The sequence below is a fragment of the Coregonus lavaretus genome (assembly GCF_964263955.1).
Source record: "Coregonus lavaretus genome assembly, chromosome: 2".
NCBI lineage: Eukaryota > Metazoa > Chordata > Actinopteri > Salmoniformes > Salmonidae > Coregonus > Coregonus lavaretus.
In genome coordinates this window covers 53,539,765-53,560,183 of record NC_139989.1, presented here as the reverse complement: position 1 = coordinate 53,560,183, position 20,419 = coordinate 53,539,765, and the positions used below count along the sequence as shown (strand labels likewise).

The window sequence follows — 20,419 nt, the reverse complement described above, 5'->3', positions numbered from 1 at the left end:
CACATAAAGACATAAAGGTGCCTGTACAAGCCGCTTTATTATAACTTCTCTGACGTCAGTGGCTCTTTGTCATATGAGAGGTGTAAGTTCCTCCATGAGCTCCACCTACTTCCCCTATGCCAAAAGCCCCACAAGACCTGCGGAAAACGTGTAGCCTCCTACACTATATTTAGACAACTATTTATGACTAGACAAATGTTTAAGCTGTGTTTATTTGTACCACATTTATGTTTGCATAATTTGTCATTTGAACAACCGAATATCAATGCAATTCTGACTACTGTCAACAGTCCATACACTGTATAGGCTAATGAGAAACCAGAAACCTGAGAAACCAATTACATTCATAAAATATTGGTGCTATTTAATTTTTGCATCGTCTCAGTATCACTAGGCTAATTGTGTGTGTGTGTGTTCGGTGTGTGGCATCTATTGTTAAGTGGTTTGGAATTGCATTTAGTTCTCTTGTGTAAGTGGACTGCTGCTATCTTGAACATGTCTCTCTTGCAAAATAGATTAGCCTATAGGCTAATGAAAGTTTAAATGAAAAATTAACATTTGTGACTGTTCCAATGTTTTTAATTAATCCTTTTAACAAAAATGATATGGCTCTAAGGCTAACAGCCATGCCTCAACAGCCTTATATTTAGCTGCTGGTATCAGGTCAAGACCACCAATCAAAACCATTATATAATGATTTTCTTCTGGGAAAAGCTGTGTTGATAACTTACTCTTGAATCTTCATGTTTTTCTTGTGCCACATTACTATAATATTACTCCCATGGATGATGTTTCTCAGGGGGGTTATCGACAGATGCCCATATAAAGCACATCCGACAGGTAACAGAGGCGCGCGCGCTGCAGTGGAAAACCCGTGAAGCGCGTGGGAGACCCTTGCTCCCGGTGGCCATATAAAGTGCGAACCATTAGGGATTGCGTCAGAATACATCTCCTTATATGGTGTTGTCACAACTGTGCTCTCTGTTTCCCTGAGCCCAAATATGGGCTTCGGGAGCGCGCTTAATCCAGTGGTAGCGCGCTTGGGGTCAACTCAACTCGTCTATTTTGGAATGCACATCTGGCAGCAAGGATGCCGCTAGAAATCTGACATTATTGATGAAAGGAGCAATCAAACTATCAGTCAACTGTCTCTGGATCAATCTTTTATTGGCCAAGAAAACTTTCTCCCTCAGCAAGCTTTCATTTTGCATCACTTTTATATGGTTTCCTCAAGACCTAATACTTTATATTACATGAAACGTAAACCAAACACTATGTGAAATATAAAAGGTGAGATAATGCAGTTTCATATATGTTGATCCATGACAACGACAGGCCTATGCCTTGTTTTATTAATACAGAAAGAGGGTTTCAGATTGTGTTATTGTAATTAGCGATTTTTTTGTATTCCATCCATCAAAATCACACCTCTAGTATTTCCCCCGTCCTATCCTCCATCAGAACTCTTTGGTTCAATGTGTCCCTGTCTAATATCATTTGTATGCATAATTTCTAAGTCAAGGTCCATATGGAACCAAAAAGCATTACTTTTATGAGCTGTGATTTGATTCACTTACTATGCACACCCTTGACCACATTCCATTTGGTGCTCTCACTTTAAATTGTCCATCTTCATTACTGCAAAACTCTCCACAACAGAGTGAACAGACCTTTGATAATGTCAAATTACAGCAGGTAGCAAACCTATAATTTACCAGTCAATCTAGTCAGTGGTACAAATATTTGGAAAAAAAGGAGCAAAGCCACAAATAATTTGTTACAAACCTTTTATTAAGAGTTTTTTTTAAATCCATGTTGACATTTATCTTAATGATTTTTCTTTACAGTAGTTAATGTGCAATTACTTTGAATAATATTGGGTCACAGTTAAGGGGTTTCACAAAGTTATTGGCACTTGGAACACAGAGAGAACAGAATGAGCAGTAGAGCACTGGCGCTACAGGGTCACAGAGGGCAAGGAGCAGGGACAGAGACATGGGGGACGCTACTGCACTGGTTTCAATAAGCGGTTTGTGGGTATATACCTCATGCTGAGAGTGCACAACTAACAATCCGACTTCTTTAGTGCCTCTATGTATAATATACAGTATATATCTATACATATATTCATATTTATATATGTATATGTGAAAAAAGGTCCTTCGCCAAGCCTATACCACACTGGACACTGCCTTTGTTTGTCCATTCTCTTGAGGTGTGTGTGTGTGTGTTGGGGGAGGAGGGACATCTACCTGTAGGGATGGGGGGAGAATCAGCTTGAACTGTCCTGTCTCACACACACACGCAAACTTTATTTTCTGTTCCTCTGAAGCGCAAGACTAGAGCGCAGACAAGTAACCCTCTCCAAAACACACAAAACTGAACTTTGATCACTTAGTAGCCAACTATGTCATTGACTATGATCTGTGGGGGAAATACTGTCATCAGGTGGTGGCTCCAGGCAGTGCACTGGTCTGCAGTACCACATGTGATTAACAGGTGGTGAATAAGAGAGGATCTGACAGTGTCCATAATATCATGGGGTCTGTTCAGCAGGGTGAAAATCAGACCTTGGTGAACAGGTTTAATAACAGGTGCAAAGTTTGGAATTCGAAACCTCTATAGCTCCGCACACCCACTACTACCCCCCCCCCCCCCCCCCACCTACCCAAAATCATTCCCCCCAATAGACAAGAGACAGTACAGTACCCTAGTCTGTCCCATCATCCTCCCCCTGGAAGAACCTCTCATGGAACCCTCATCACAAAAAAATAGAAAAATATACGGTGCTCTGTCTAGCTATCGGTGCTCTGTCTAGCTGTCGTAAAGTTATCTTTCTTTCCTTTTCCTGTTTTTTCTTCAGCAAGAAGTTGGCAAATCGTTCACCACCTTCAATTAGTAGCATTTATTTTAGGTCTCTACAGTACATGTTTCTTTAGAGAAAAGAGAAAACATAAGCAATACAAAAAACTGTTTTTAAAATGACTATTTTTTTCTGTACAACATTCTGATGGAGAGAAGAGTCTGTAGCATGACACCTCTCTCCCTAAACAACATCACCCCTCTTCCCTCCCCTTCAGTCACTAACTCAGCAGCACATTAGGCCAGTACTTTAAGACCAAAGCAACCATCATCCTCATTCTCCTCCGACCTCTGATCTCTAGGTCAAATGCATGCTGGGAGCTCACACACACAACACGAGAGACCGAGTAAAAAAGAACAACAAAAAAATATAAAAACGGTCCTCTTTCATCCCTTCCACACTTTTACACAATCACAAACATCCTACATAGGAAATCACTATCCTAGACGAGCGTAGAAGAGTCAGCTCAACGGTCTTCTCAATATTTACAACTGGAGTCATCCCAGTGCATCCCACATCCACAGATCTGAGACGCAGGCTATGTTCCAATACTCTCTAAATGCACCCTTCCTTTATTCTCTTCCCTGAAGTGCTTACATCAAGGAAAGGGAGGAAGGATGCCGCTTAGAAGTATTTGAACAAGGCCATACCTTTGCATGACCCTAGGGTTGATTCTCCACACGACCCATCAAAACCCTTTATCAAAGGTGCAGGAACCATGGGTTCATCTCATATAAAAAGGTGCTTCACCTCCACTTTAACATCTCCAGGAAGGTGCTTTGACTTCCCCTTTCAAGGAAAGTGCAGAACCATGTCAAACCACAAAAAACACCATTGTCCATTTCGGATTTTCTAAACATGAGAGGGAGTAGTTATACAACAGCAATCAGGACATAGAAATGTAATGCATAGAGTGGCCCTGCTTCTCTGCCGTATGGATAAAAGTGAATTGTGTCCGCGCTATACATCACATTTCTATCTGAAGGCGTCTCACTGACACCTGTGAAGATATCTTTTTGATTGCAAAGGTGTATGGAAGATGGTGTAGGTCATCGTCCACATAGACAAGTGTCCCAGCAGAGGGAGTCTTAAACCAATCCAAAACACTACCAGGTGGAGGACACACACACTTAAAGCACACTCACCTACACATCAATCACACAGGAACAAATATGCTTTTCAGTCACATTCAAGGAATGAACACAAATGCTTGCTCTCGCACATATAAAGACTGTTAAAAACACACCCACACACTCCACCGGAATGCCAATCCCCCTGACCTCACCCCATCTCTCTTTGGGACACGTGTGTTACACCTCTGTCTCCAGCAGAACGACCTACCACCTTTTACCACCCGTTCTACCCCCTCCTTCCCAACATCAACATAAGCAGGACCCACCCCTGCATATCCCATGTCGATAAAAAAGGCACATTCCATTATTCTAAATGTTTTCCGGTTGTTGAATCACCACCTCATGATGTGTAATGATGTCAGTAGTTTGCGTCGGAGCACGTCACTAACCAACACGGAGGAGGGGTTAGCTAGCTAGCCCGATAGCTGCAGCAGTCGATTCAAGCTGTGCATTTCTACATTTAGCCGTGATTTTTGAGTAAGCAGTTTAGCTAGCATAGTAGTGTCGCTAGCTCGCTAGCAAGCATAACATAGTCAGTCAGTCATCGTCGTCAACAGTCCAGCCACATAGATAGGCTTCTTGACCATTTCCATAGAGAAAAGATGATAAGATAATAAGCTATATTGGATTGCCGCAGGTAGAAAGTGCCCAGTTCTGTCTTAAAAACAGATATTTTTCAGTTCAATAGTTTGTCAAAACAAAAAACCCAAAAGGCCCTACTTTAAGACTTTTCTGACCACTTGATCAACACCATATTTTTATGCAAAAATAGCACTTTTCCTTATTTGCTTTTAAATCTTATTTTTTGGAGCAGGACTTTCTTTGCAAAAACAGCTGTTCAAAATAAATAAAACAACAGAAATGTAAAACCAATACCTTTCTTTCTGTACACACCCACAGTTGTATAAATACATATTCAAAAGATATGACCGTCTTTTTCTGTTCCCCTTGGATTTCTTTACAATCATGGTACAACCTGTAGTCCCCATCTCTGGCTCCATAGCATGTTACAAACAGAGAAACGGGCTGTGATAATAAAAGATACAAGAGAGACAGTACATTAAAACTGAGGGCATGATCATTTTGTTCTGGTCAGAGGAGGACTGGTGGGGTAGGGGTCTCTATCACTCCCTCCCTCCCCTTTTCTCTTTCTTTCATTCTAGAGAGAAACTACAGTCTCTCTCATATCCATAGAGTAAGTTATCTTTCTGTCGGTTTGTTTATCCTCAAGAGGTTGGTTTACAATCGTTCAGACTGACATTGTGCGATGCTGCCGACATCTACATTCAAAACCAGGGGAATGTGTTTTGATATGGAGAGGGAGGAATTTGGTTCAAAAACCTAAACAGATAATCTAAAAAATTGGGAACAAAAAAAAATAACACCCCATCCCCACAAACCCATCACCCTCTCTCTACCCCCATACCAACATACAGTAGAAACCATCTTGGAAGTTACGATTGCTTGGACTCTCGCTTTCAAAATTAAAGCATAACTTCCTGGTTAACATCCTGGTAACAACCCCGGTTTCCCCTAGCAACGTTTTAGAGTCGCATGTCGGGGGTGGAGGATCAAAAGGCTAAAGGGTCAGGGGGGTGGGCCACACCACCAGAGGAGAAGAAAGAGGGGAGTACAGGGAAATATAGGTATTCATCATCGTCGTCTTCTAAACACTTCTGTACTCCACCTCCCCATCTAAAACAAAGTGCCTCCGTCGCTGCCCACCCCCTGCAGCGATTCGCCGGACGAGCCGCCCGTCTCGGCGCCCTCCAGGGAGTTGGGTTCAAAGCCTGGCTCTGCCCCTAGGGCGTCAGCCTCCATCTTGGCGTCAGGGAGGAAGGCGGAGTACGCGTCGCCCTCGGCCATGAGCAGCTTCAGCTTGGGGATCCAGCTCTTGCGGACGACGCGGCGGGCGTTGGTGCACATGTCTGCCGCGATGGCGTTCATCTCGCTCTCCTTGAAGCTCGTGGCGAAGTTCTGGCTGTAGACTGATGGAGGGAAGGAGGAGAGAGAGGGGAGAAAGGAATGAGGGATGGAGGGAAGGAGGGGAATAGAGAGAGAATAAGGGAGGAAAGAGGGAAAGACCAGAGAGTTAGGATTGATAAACCCAATCCTAAATCAGCCGTCAACTTGTACTAACCAAAGGCACTTGTGTTTAAGTGAAACACTCACATTTGACTGCGTGCAACACTCTGTTGTCCAGGGGCTTGCGGCTGGGGTCGTTAGTGGAGGAGCGGATTCCTGTTCCACAGCTGTTAGCCAGAGTGTTCCTGACAGGGGAAAGAGTATAATGATACCTTTATAAACATAGACATCCATCAACCGTTAATACACACACAGAGGCAGGTAGGCACATACACATCAGACATAAACACACACACACACACACCAGACATATAAAACACACACACAGAAACGTCAGACGTATAAACACACAGAAACGTCAGACGTATAAACACACAGAAACGTCAGACGTATAAACACACAGAAACGTCAGACGTATAAACACACAGAAACGTCAGACGTATAAACACACAGAAACGTCAGACGTATAAACACACAGAAACGTCAGACGTATAAACACACAGAAACGTCAGACGTATAAACACACAGAAACGTCAGACGTATAAACACACAGAAACGTCAGACGTATAAACACACAGAAACGTCAGACGTATAAACACACAGAAACGTCAGACGTATAAACACACAGAAACGTCAGACGTATAAACACACAGAAACGTCAGCCGTATAAACACACAGAAACGTCAGCCGTATAAACACACACACGTCAGATGTGCGAGAGAGAGAGAGACACACACACACACACTAACCTGTCGAAGAAGGCAGCCAGCAGCCTCCTGAGCAACACCTTGTGTCTGGTCCCTGCACTCACATGACAGTTCATCAGCTGGGCTCGAGATATGAACACACACGTACCTGCAGACACAGACACAGACACACATTAGTGAGAATCAACAACAAAAGCAAACACACAGAACAGTGTTACCATGGACTACTCCAGACACTACTCCTATTGAGTTTCAACACACACACCTGGATATACTCCCATACACCACACACACCATCCGTTAAACACACACAGACAAGTCCTGTTTACACACACACAACATCAAAGAAGAACACACTAACACAGACACTGAAACATAGACCCAAACACACACATCCTGGGTCTGACTGCATGACAAACAAGCAGCAGGCCAAACACATGGGAATACTTGACTGTGGTCCACATTTAGACTGACAGTACACTCCAGGACAACGTGGCAGTGTAATGTAACATAGGCATGCTCCCAGAGAGGCTTTCACGTGGCTAATATTAACCACACTGTCCCATGCCTCATCTCTTACATACGGTCATCTCACAGTATGGACCACCCTCATAGTGTAGTGTAGAACCAGGCCACGTCCCATTTCACTACTCATGTAAGGACCACCCTCAAAGTGTAGTGTTGAACCAGGCCACGTCCCATTTCACTACTCATGTAAGGACCACCCTCATAGTGTAGTGTAGAACCAGGCCACGTCCCATTTCACTACTCATGTAAGGACCACTCTCATAGTGTAGCGTAGAACCAGGCCACGTCCCATTTCACTACTCATGTAAGGACCACTCTCATAGTGTAGCGTAGAACCAGGCCACGTCCCATTTCACTACTCATGTAAGGACCACTCTCATAGTGTAGCGTAGAACCAGGCCACGTCCCATTTCACTACTCATGTAAGGACCACTCTCATAGTGTAGCGTAGAACCAGGCCACGTCCCATTTCACTAGTCATTTAGGACAACTACCACAGTAGACTATACAGTGTGTGTATAGTATACACTGAGTGTACCATTAAGAACACCTTCCTAATATGGAGTCGCAACCCCCCTTTTGCCCTCAGAACAGCCTCAATTAATCAGGGCATGGACACTACAAGGTGTCGAAAGCATTTCAAAGGGATGCTGGCCCATGTTGACTCCAATGCTTCCCACAGTTGTGTCAAGTTGGCTGGATGTCCTTTGGGTGGTGGACCATTCTTGATACACATGGGAAACTGTTGAGCATGAAAAACCGAGCAGTGTTGCAGTTCTTGACACAAACCGTATCCCATTCCAAGGCACTTATATATGTTGTCTTGCCCATTCACCCTCTGAATGGCACATATACACAATCCATGTCTCAATTGTCTCAAGGCTTAAAGATCCTTCTTTAACCTGTCTCCTCCCCTTCATCTACACTGATTGAAGTGATTTTAACAAGTGACATCAATAAGGGATCATAATTTTCACCTGGATTCACCTGGTCAGTCTGTCATGGAAAGAGCAGGTGTTCTTAATGTTTTGTACACTCAGTGTGTACTATCTTAATTTGATCACTCTGTTGTCGCAGACAATTTCCCTGCGTAGCAGAAAATGCAAACTATCCAACATTCCACTTCGGTCCCTAGACCCTTCTCTGACCCTTCTCCTACTCCAGTTCTGAAATGACTAAATAGATCCACACACACATACTGACCTGAGACGAGCTCTAGTTTCTCTGCGGGGTCACCCTCCTCGTACAGTTTGGGGTGGCAGCGGTTGCCTATCTGTGTGATGAGCTCAGCGGGGAGAGACGACAGGTCTTGGCGACCCCGCATACGACCCCGGGTCTCTGAGTGGTCCGGCAGGGCCTCCACACGCTCACCAGCTACCAAAGGGAGAAAGACAGAGACACACACAACATCAGTACACGTGTCAGATCTGTCTGGTCTGACCTTTACACACACACACACAGGTCGGTACCTGCGGCGCCCACGTTGAGCATGCTGTACATGGTGTACATGTTACAGATCTGCCTGTACTGCTCCTCTGTCTGGTCCTCCGTCACCTCCTCCTCTTCCTCCTCATCATGGTAACTGATAGGTGAGTCACTGGTGTAGGCGCTCATCGTGCCCGGGCTGGCGCCCTCCGATGCCACGTTGCCCATGGAGACCACACTCCCGTTGGACCCGCTGCCGTGACCCCCGACCCCTGATCCTTGCCCCGCCCCGCTGGCGCCCATCCCCATGGCCAGTGCCAGCGCCCCCGAGCTCTGGATGGCACTCCCTCGCACGGACTCCTGGGAAAAGCGGGCGGCTTTCCTGGACCCGCCTCCCCCTGAGCCCCCTCCGCCCCCGTCTCGGCTGCTGCCGCCCTCCCACAAGCGCTTGGCCACAGGGGTGCACACCACCGAGTAGGGCGAGGCTTCTGATTGGTTGCCCTGCTGCTCCGTCTTCACCCGCGACACGAGGGGGAGGGGCGTAAGGCAGGAGGCGGGCCGACTGCTGGTCCCCGCGGCAACGGTTTGAGTGACGGGGCTCTGGGGTTCGGAGGGCGGAGCCTCCTCGGCCTGCAGGCCCTGGGAGTCACAGCTGGGCGAGGAAACCTGGAGGAGGAATATGGAGAGAATACATTTATCAATAGGTTATTATGTAAATATAAATATACACCGTATATGTAAATACTTGCAATGATTGTGATAAGTGGTTGTTTACGCATCTTAGTTGAATGAAAGTCACTCTGGGAACGTCTGCTAGTGTTCCGCTAAAAGTGTTCAAATGTATGTATCAGGGTTTATGAAAATGTGGCGCCGGACATTTGACCAGCAACATTTAAATTTACTGGACATTTGAGAAATCTACCGGACCCATTTGCATTTGGTGCATAGCATGATTAGGGCGTCCACCCATGGTGCTCAGAATGACAGAAAGCACATTTAGAATATGATCTTTCATATTAACAGAACATGCAAGTCGAGGATGCAACGATGTCCTTCTTAACAAATTCTGATGTGCACTTTGAACATGTTAGAATAACTGTCCACATTTACTTTTCCTCAGCCAACAAGATGAGTAACCAACAGAAAAATCACTAACCTATGTCAATCTACTATAGTAGAAAAGTTTAGGCTACCTATTCTATTGGTCAGCTTGTTGAGAAAGAAATACCCTATTGCAAACAGACTCTGGGACAGTTGTGGGATGATAGATCCTAAATTCATCCAACCAGTAGGCCTAAGCTACATAAAACAACTTTAAAAAGCAATGAGTCTGATGCAACAGATCAGAACATTTTGCTTAAAATGTTTTTCACATTAAAAGCGCAGCAATGTGTACAAGGTAGTAGGCTACGCACGTATGTCCGTTCCATAACGCAATTAGCAGGAAAACACCATTGTCAAAAGGGCACTGCACAGGCGAGCGGTTTCATGTAACAGATGAAAATATATGTTAGAAATTTTGAAAGAGAGGAGATCCAATATGCTACTTTGAAGCAAGATAAGACACACCTCATAATATGTATTAAAAAATTCAGGTTTCAAACAATTAAGTATATGTTTTCTAAATGCATTCTGCCTCCAGCTCATTGCAAAGTGGTGTGTGACGTGGTGATGAAGCCTGCCTTCCGTTGCCGTTTGATGCCGCGTTCAAAGCAACTGGGAACTCAGAAATCTCTGACTTCTGACTTCAGTGCGTCAAAGCAACTGGGCACTGGGAAGAAAACAAGCTCAGACTGGGAAAAATAGTTTTGAACGGTCATCCAACTCGGAATTCCAACTCGGGAACTCAGGCCTCTTTCTAGAGCTCCGACTTTCCGACCTGAAGATCACTGACGTCATCATTTGACCTCGTATTTTTAAGATACTGTACACACGAATATACTGTACACGCGCCAATTTACTTCCACTAAATTATGCAGATTACCCTATAGACCGATAAGCATGACCAGTCAAATGTATTTCCATTGACTGGTAATACCATCAATGAATAGGCAAAAAAGCATTATTTCGCAATGGGATCATTTCTTCTCTCGGGCAGTTGGCTGGCACAAATTAAAATATTTGGCGGACTAAAGCCGGCTATTACAGGCTAACGGAAACCCTGGTATGTGTCTGTATTATTCTAAGACCTCTGAATAAACACAGCATAATGACACAACCTGTGGTCACTGTGTGTGATTGTGATGCAGGCCAAGACTCCCTTTTGAAGGAGGCCTCCTGTCCACCTCAACCTTAAAGGAAAACTCCACCCAAAAACGATCTTTTGGTATTTGTTTCATTAGTCGATTGTTGATATAGTCTCAACATGTTTTGCAGCCGGTATCATATGATGCAAAATGCATCATAAAGGCTGCATTTCTGTATTTTGAAAGTTATATATCTTGAAAACGTGATTGCTGACATGCAAAACATTGGACTATATCAACAATGGACAAATGAAACAAATATCAAAAGATTGTTTTTGGGTGTAGTTTTCCTTTAAGCATGCTTGGGTCGTTAAAAAGGCTACATAAAACCCATGTATTATTACCTTGAGGAAGAACTCAGTGCCCTTCTCCATGATCTGCTGGATCTGCAGGAAGCCTGCGGTGTACATGAGGAGGAACTGGTCCCCCACCGTCATGCTGAGGCGGCCTGTGTAGCAGAAGGCCAGGATCTGCTGGAAGCTCTGGGGCTGGACGGCAGGGGGTAGCTCCACCACCGTGGGGGTCTTGGAGCCACTGCCTCCCCCAGTGCTGAACAGGTCCCGGAAGTAAGAGCTGCTGGCCGCAAGCACGGCACGGTGAGCCTGGAGGAGAGGGAGGGAGGAGTAAGAAGATACTATAGAGTTAAGAGTTATATAAGGAATGTTTACTTTATTTGAATGATACATTTATTTTAAAACTGGGTGGTTGACCAATAATGGCAAGTCATGAAGGGCAATGGGATAATAAACTCATAACAATCAAGCTGTTACCACCGGGATAGATTGATTGATGCATAATTGGTCTAGTACACAATTCACACAGTAATATCCCACCTTGAAGGCGTGTCCCTTGACGACCACGGAGACGTCACAGTAGAGCCCCTGGAGACGCTGCTCGTTCAGACACTCCAGGACGTTGTTGCCAAAGTTAGGAATCGCCATCTGAAGGGTCTGGGCCATGGTGCGCTACGCACACCACCACAGGGTCTGGAGGGAGAGGGATAGAGAGGGAAAGAGATATCAGCAACATATTTTAAAAGAGCCAACTAAATCATTTACCAATCACTGCATGAGGCTGACCCGTTTTCCCCAACCTAATGAAGCAACAAACAGTAATGCCCTGTACTTAGCCAATATGATGGATTCCAACACCATTGGTAACTACACTGAACAAAAATATAGCCGTGGCCTCTTGCTCGCCAGTGCTGTAGCAGCCCACGAACTACCTCCGAACTCTCCTATTGCTGTTCACCGGACCTTATGATAACTCAGCTATACAGCTGATGCCTGCTGGACTGTTCCTTTATACGGTACCGCATCCTGTTTATGTTTAGCCTCAGCCCAAACTTTGTCACCATTACCAGCTGTTGTCTTAGCTCTCTCGAATAACACCTGTGATTGCTTTTTGCCTCTCTCCCATGTCAATATGCCTTGCTTATTGCTGTTTCGGTTATTTCTTAATGTACTATTTCACTGTAGATCCCCCAGCCCAGCTCAACCTGACTTAGATAGCTCCACGCGGAGACCGACTCAAATCGGTGCCTCCAGTGATGCTCTCTTTCATCGTTACCCAACGCTTAGGTTTACCTCCACTGAACTCATATCCTTCCATATCCTTGTCTGTACATAATGCCCTGAATCTATTCTACAACGCCTGTAAATCTGCCCCTTTTTTTCTCTGTACCCAACGCACTGGAAGCCTTTAGCTGTATCCTTATTCTACTCCTCCTCTGTTCCTCTGGTGATGTAGAGGATAACACAGGCCCTGTAGCCCCCAGTATCACTCCTACTCCCCAGGCGCTATCATTTGTTGACTTCTGTAACCGTAAAAGCCATGGTTTCTTGCACGTTAACATCCGAAGCCTCCTCCCTAAGTTTGAGTTATTCACTGCGTTAGCACACTCCGCCAACCCTGATGTTCTAGCAGTGTCTGAATCCTGGCTTAGGAAGGCCACCAAAAATTCTGAAATGTCCATCCCCAACTACAACATTTTCCGTCTCGATAGAACTGCCAAAGGGGGTGGGGTTGCAATCTACTGTAGAGCTCTATCGTACTATCCAGGTCTGTGCCCAAACAGTTTGAGCTTCTACTTCTAAAAATCCACCTTTCCAGAAATAAGTCTCTCACTGTTGCCGCTTGCTACAGACCCCCCTCTGCCCAGAGCTGCGCCCTGGACACCATATGTGAACTGATTGCCCCCCATCTATCATCAGAGTTCGTACTGCTTGGTGACCTAAACTGGGATATGCTTAACAACCCGGCCAACCTACAATCTAAACTAGATGCCCTCAATCTCACACAAATTATCAACGAACCTACCAGGTACAACCCTAAATCTGAAACATAGGCACCCTCATAGATATCATCCTGACAAATGTACCCTCTAAATACACCTCCGCTGCCTTCAACCAGGATCTCAGCGATCACTGCCTTATTGCCTGTGTCCGTAATGGGTCCGCGGACAAACGACCACCCCTCATCACTGTCAAACGCTCCCTAAAACACTTTAGCGAGCAGGCCTTTCTAATTGACCTGGCCCGGGTATCCTGGATGGATATTGACCTAATTCCGTCAGTAGAGGATGCCTGGTTGTTCTTTAAAAGTGTTTTCCTCTCAATCTTAAATAAGCATGCCCCATTCAAAAAATTAAGAACTAAGAACAGATATAGCCCCTGGTTCTCCTCAGACTTGACTGCCCTTGACCAGCACAAAAACATCCTGTGGCGTACTGCATTAGCATCGATCAGCCCCCGCGATATGCAACTTTTCAGGGAAGTCAGGAACCAATATACACAATCAGTTAGGAAAGCAAAGGCTAGCTTTTTCAAACAGAAATTTGCATCCTGTAGCACTAACTCCAAAAAGTTTTGGGACACTAAAGCTAGGAAACACTGTCACCACCGATAAATCTACAATAATCGAGAATTTCAACAAGCATTTTGCTACGGCTGGCCATGCTTTCCACCTGGCTACCGCTACCCCGGCCACCAGCTCTGCAACCTCCGCTGCAACTTGCCCATGCCCAACCCTTGCTTCTCCTTCACACAAATTCAGACAGCTGATGTTCTGAAAGAGCTGAAAAATCTGGACCCCTACAAATCAGCTGGGCTAGACAATCTGGACCCTTTCTTTCTAAAATTAGCCGCCGTAATTGTCACAACCCCTATTACTAGCCTGTTCAACCTCTCTTTCGTAACGTCTGAGATCCCCAGAGATTGGAAAGCTGCCGCGGTCATCCCCCTCTTCAAAGGGGGTGACACTCTAGATCCAAACTGTTACAGACCTATATCCATCCTGCCCTGCCTTTCGAAAGTATTTGAAAGCCAAGTTAACAAACAGATCACCGACCATTTCAAATCCCATCGTACCTTCTCCGCTATGCAATCCGGTTTCCGAGCTGGTCATGGGTGCACCTCAGCCACGCTCAAGGTCCTAAACGATATTATAACCGCGATCGATAAAAGACAGTACTGCGCAGCCGTCTTCATCGACCTGGCCAAGGCTTTCGACTCTGTCAACCACCGCATTCTTATTGGCAGACTATATAGCCTTGGTTTCTCTAATGACTGCCTCGCCTGGTTCACCAACTACTTCTCAGATAGAGTTCAATGTGTCAAATCGGAGGGCCTGTTGTCTGGACCTCTGGCCGTCTCTCTGGGGGTGTCACAGGGTTCAATTCTCGGGCCGACTCTATTCTCTGTGTATATCAATGATGTCGCTCTTGCTGCTGGTGACGCTCGGATCCACCTCTATGCGGACGACACCATTTTGTATACATCTGGCCCTTCATTGTGTTAACAAACCTCCAAACGAGCTTCAACGCCATACAACACTCCTTCCGTAGCCTCCAAGTGCTCTTAAACACTAGTAAAACTAAATGAATGCTCTTCAACCGAATGCTGCTTGCACCCGCCCACCCGACTAGAATCACTACTCTCGGCGGGTCTGACCTAGAGTATGTGGACAACTACAAATGCCTAGGTGTCTGGTTAGACTGTAAACTCTCCTTCCAGACTCACATTAAGCATCTCCAATCAAAAGTTAGATCTAGAATCGGCTTCCTATTTCGCAACAAAGCGTCCTTCACTCATGCTGCCAAACATGCCCTCGTAAAACTGACTATCCTACCGATCCTTGACTTCGGCAATGTCATTTACAAAATAGCTTCAAACCCTCTACTCAGCAAATTGGATGTAGTCTTTCACAGTGCCATCCGTTTTGTCACCAAAGCCCCATATACTACCCACCATTGTGACCTGTACGCTCTTGTTGGCTGGCCCTCACTACATATTTGTCGCCAAACTCACTGGCTCCAGGTCATCTATAAATCACTGCTTGGCAAATCCCTGTCTTATCTTAGCTCACTGGTCACCATAGCAACACCCACCCGTAGTCTGCGCTCCAGCAGGTATATCTCACTGGTCATCCCCAAAGCCAACACCTCCTTTGGCCGCCATTCCTTCCAGTTCTCTGTTGCCAATGACTGGAACGAAATGCAAAAATCTCTGAAGCTGGAGACTCTTATCTCCCTCACTAACTTTAAGCGTCAGTTGTCAGAGCAGCTTACCGATCACTGCACCTGTACACAGCCATTCTGAAATTAGCCCACCCAACTACCTCATCCCCATATTGTTATTTATTTTGCTATTTTGCACCCCAGTATCTCTATTTGCACATCATCTCTTGCACATCTATCATTCCAGTGTTAATACGAAATTGTAACTATTTTGCACTATGGCCTATTTATTGCCTTACCTCCATAACTTACTACATTCGCACACACTGTATATATATTTTCTGTTGTATTTTTGACTTTGTTTTGTTTACCCCATATGTAACTCTGTGTTGTTGTTTTTAATCGCACTGCTTTGCTTTATATTGGCCAGGTCGCAGTTGTAAATGAGAACTTGTTCTCAACTGGCTTACCTGGTTAAATAAAGGTTAAATATTATTTTTTTATAAAAATAAATAAATTGTAACATGTAAAGTGTTGGTCCCTCAGACTTGACTGCCCGAAAAACTCATTCTGATTGGCTGGGCCTGGCTCCCCAGTGGGTGGGCCTATGCCCTCTAAGGCCCACCCATGGTTGCACCCCTGCCCAGTCATGTGAAATCCATAGATGAGGGCCTAATGAATTTATTTCTATTGACTGATTTCCTTATATGAACTGTAACTCAGTAAAATCTTTGAAATTGCTGAGTTTATATTTTTGCTCAGTATAACTAGTAACATGGTACTAGCGGTGCATGTTACAATCAATAAATGAGAAACCACTAGGAAGGAAGGCCTAATTATCGAGTAATTTAACTATTATTACCATCTAATTTCTAAGGAAACAGGTAAATAGAGGTCTGTAAAATAAAGCCCAACCATAGCTTCCATCATACAGAGAGGAAATCCTATCAGTTCAACTCTAACCTGAACAGTAGTAGACAGCACCCTCCAATGGACTAAACATTTTTAGTGATGATACCCATTTTGGAAGCAACTAAAGTGAACCCAATTTTTTCATATTGGTCATTCAGACAAAGTGAACCATTTTACAGTGTGTTTTGAACAGAAAGGAGACCCTTAAAATACTATTTGAAAAAGCCTACTTATCCATATGTAGCAAATTTCACTGCCCATGCACACACACACACGTCTTATTCTGAAAACTGAAAAACTTCTATCTGCTATTTACATAGGCCTAAAACTGTCTAAACCCCATTCAGAGATGTTATTTGATTGTAAAATATGTGTTTACATCCGACTGCGTAAATAGCCTACTCCTACAGTACTACAATGTGGTTTTGTTTGAATTGCCCATAACCTATTCTCTCAAAAATAGAACAACCTAAACTCGCAGCCCTCTACTATTTGATAGGCCTATGCTCAAAGGTCAACAGAAATGAAAGGTATGTCATTCCTCTTGACAACAGCATATGGAATAACCTACATCTCAATACTATAAAATGGCGTCCTTTCCTTATGTCCCCTCTTTCACCTGCAATGATATGTAAAGACATGTGAGGATGAAGGAGGAGACAAAGACAGTGAGCCACTCTGGACTATTAAGATGCACCCTTAAAGGTTCAGTGTAAGCGCCTCCCCTCCCACTATCTCTGCAGCTCAGCAAAGACATCCACCTCAGTAACCCCACAACGACCATAAACAGCACAGACATCCACCTCAGTAACCCCATAATGACCATAAACAGCACAGACATCCACCTCAGCTAACCCCACAACGACCATAAACAGCACAGACATCCACCTCAGCTAAACCCACAACGACCATAAACAGCACAGACAACCGAGAAGCAGTCCTGTCACATCAACTTTTTATTGTTTATGAATCAGTACCCAAAGCCAAATTCCAGCTATCCGCTTGTAAGCACTGTCACATATAGTGGTTCCACTGCATGGTGCTGGCTACACCAGCATTGTTGGGGGGGTTTGATTCCTACACGGGCAGCGGGCCACCCATACTGAATGCGTCACTGTCAACTAGTCACTTTTCATAAAAGCATCTGCTTTGCTAACTGATGCTATAGGCTATTATTGCATACATTACACATGCATGTTCAAGCATGCATCTATGCACCTACGCGCGCAGTCACCCGCATATAGACTACTCCATAAACTACACACACAAAAGCTGCCATTGACGGGGGTGGATACTATGTGGCAGCATTAACAGACAGTTAGAATCTTCTCACCCAGTGAAACGCAAGATTACCCAAGTCTGACTAATACATTAAGGGTGAAGTAAGCAGCCCATCATATAACTCCTTGATTTGGGATCCAGTCAGCCACACTGGTAAAACAAACACTCTCTTTGTCTCTATCCCTCTCGCAAAAACACAGATGAGCACACACACACCATCGCAAACAAACACACACACACAGACACACTAAACAATACTGCCTGTTTACAGTTTGGCAGGACAAACACACATAGAATAGAATGAAGCCTGGGTGTGTTTGCGGAGTTTGCACTGAGAGAGAGACCAAGGAGGGTAGGAGAGGGGCCTGAACAAGGGCTGTCCCCAGCAAAGGGGTCATGCCAGGCACAGCAGCCAGGTTAGAGGGCAGAGGAGGAGAAGTTCAGTTCACCCACTGCCTCACATTTCATACCAGGCAGCGGAGTCAGTAACAAAACTAGGTCACACAGTGTCAACATAAGAGCCAGTCTTTTCATAGGAGCCTCAAGAATGTTTTGCCAGCATTTCAATGCAGCCACAGCTTATGTGATGTTGTGATGGGCCCAGGGCCAACATATTTGTGATCTTATAGAAAATAACATTTTCCAGTTTATCCACCCTCCTAGACTATAGTCTGTGAAAACACCAACTGCTAAATTAATTTAGACTGCCTTACAGATTATTAGAGAGGATTGCATGGGTAGTGGCCAGCATCATACCACCCTGCATCCCACTGCTGGCTTGCCTCTTAAGCGAAGCAGGGTCCTGGTCGGTCCCTGGATGGGAATAGGGGGCACTATTTCCTCTGGTCTAAGGAGATCCCAATGCCCCAGGGCAGTGATTGGGGACATTGCCCTGCGTAGGGTGCCGTTTTTCAGACAGGACGTTAAGCGGGTGTCCTGACTCTCTGTGGTCATTAAAGATCCCATGGCACTTATTGTAAGAGTATGGGTGTTATGTTAACCCCTGTGTCCTGGCTAATTTTCCAAACTGGCTAAATTTCCAAAACTGGCCCTCACATCATCATTGAAACCTAATCATCCCCAGCTTTCAATTGGCTCATTCATCCCCCCTCTTCTCCCCTTTAATAATATCCAGGTCGTTGCTTTAAATTAGAATGTGTTCTCAGTAAATGTACCTGGTAAAATAAGGGTTAAAAAAAAATAAGGTGCTGGCACAACTATTTTATAGGCATTTCCTGGTTTCAAACCCCATGTCTACTGTAAGGATAGAGCTTGCCTGCTATGCTGTAGCCTACACACAATGCAACTATCAATTCAATTATTACTTTTCTTCTTGAAGGGCTACTGACCATCATTGAAATACATTGTTCATCGTTTCAATGAACTCGAGTAGCATGCAAATTGAGATTGGCATGCTCATATTGATCACATCGAAAACTGTTCCCGAACCACATGAATTAAATACCAATTAAATTAAACAGTTCAATGCAAACCTCTTAAGTGATAGCTAGCTGTTACTAGCTACAAATTGTATCTCCCGTGAGTTGCGTTTTAACCAGGATGCAATATCAAACGGCGGCGATAGCTGTCTGTGTACGGAGATGACCGCCGCGCCGTGTGCCAGTCTGCCCGCTCGGAGTGCTCCACTGGCACGGGCCGGGGGGCGGCAGAGAATGGCAGTGAATGCAACAACACGCGATCCAGGAGCGCCACGGCGTTTGCCAGCTTTCAAAAAAGTATATCGATATAATAACGGATTTTAATCAGTTTGAAAAAGTCCACATCTGTCGCTTTTAGTCCCGTCTTTCATTGCAATATACGCATCCCATCCGCAGGCCTGTGAATCGGGTGCCTGTCAGGACTAGCTAAGCTAGCTAAACTAGCAAGCTAACATAGCACTGCTAAAATATTTTGGGTTCGCCCCAGCGCACCATCCACCTCATGCACTCAGACAACCGCACAGTATCCGCTGCTTCCGCGATTTACGAATAATTAAAGACAACCGATTGTCACAAACTGTATCGATGAGGTTGACAGTTGTCCCACGGTGTCCGCTATCAATTCCAAATCGTATTTATTTAAATATTTTTGGGATGGGGAAATGACTCCCACTGCTATACTCCATTTTACCGACATCAACAGGTCATCTCAGGACACGCAGCAACTGAGGGCGAGCCAGACCGAACCAGTGCGGCACAGAATAAGGGGGGTTCCAAGTCGATGGACAAGACATCAATTTAACCACTTCTCACCAATGTGATAGATGGCCCAACTCTTTGTGTCTGAAACGTACAATTATTTTAATCGTTTAGCTCACGTTAATTTTCTTAAATTTGACGGTACATTAAAATAATTGATCGTGCACAGGAAAAAGTTTTCGATCATATGCCGAGGAGAAAGTAGTCACAAAGAGGCATGTGGGGCTCGGAAGTCGCAAGCCGGTGAGGTGTTTAAAGTTTATGATTGTGACATCCTCTTACCAACCCATCCCCCATCGCACACCTTTCCCAAAACAATAGTTTACCCCCACGAAACATTCCGAACCTATCTGAAATCTGCCCCAAACCGCGGTGCCAACTAGGGACACCGGTCTAGCCCCGGCGTCATCGCCCCCCCCCCCCCCCCCCCCCCCCCCCCCCCAGCATCCTCGTACGACCCCGACAGACTACCACATTCTCCAACAGACACTCACCCCCTAACTGGGAAACTGATGCAAAGCGTTTCAATGGAGGATTCGAATGCCCTCTCCCCGCTCTCTCTTGCTACAGGCAGCCATTCGTTGT

General features: G+C 45.0%; 1 protein-coding gene across 2 annotated transcripts; it reads right to left on the bottom strand.

The window, feature by feature from the left end:
- Nucleotides 1-2,866: 2,866 nt before the first annotated feature.
- LOC311146249 (nucleus accumbens-associated protein 1-like) lies at nt 2,867-20,419 on the bottom strand. Of its 2 annotated transcripts, none has more exons than XM_084182750.1 (8): nt 20,329-20,419; nt 11,821-11,973; nt 11,332-11,589; nt 8,786-9,407; nt 8,520-8,690; nt 6,831-6,936; nt 6,169-6,266; nt 2,867-5,984 (listed from the first exon to the last, which is right to left on the bottom strand). In XM_084182750.1, exons 2-8 carry the CDS (start codon nt 11,944-11,946, stop codon nt 5,692-5,694), a joined length of 1,674 nt encoding a protein of 557 aa, XP_084038876.1. In that variant the 5' UTR covers nt 11,947-11,973; nt 20,329-20,419; the 3' UTR covers nt 2,867-5,691. The 2 variants fall into 2 exon arrangements, with proteins under 2 accessions (XP_084038876.1, XP_084038875.1); XM_084182749.1 differs by lacking the exon at nt 20,329-20,419 and adding an exon at nt 19,130-19,778.

Excerpts from the sequence above, each read along its gene's own strand:
- LOC311146249 (XM_084182750.1), bottom strand. The coding sequence starts at position 11,946 with ATGGCCCAGACCCTTCAGATGGCGATTCCTAACTTTGGCAACAACGTC. Across the intron at positions 11,590-11,820 it reads TCAAGGGACACGCCTTCAAG|GCTCACCGTGCCGTGCTTGC; the intron begins GTGGGATATTAC and ends CCTCTCCTCCAG. Across the intron at positions 8,691-8,785 it reads GCTCAACGTGGGCGCCGCAG|CTGGTGAGCGTGTGGAGGCC; the intron begins GTACCGACCTGT and ends TCCCTTTGGTAG.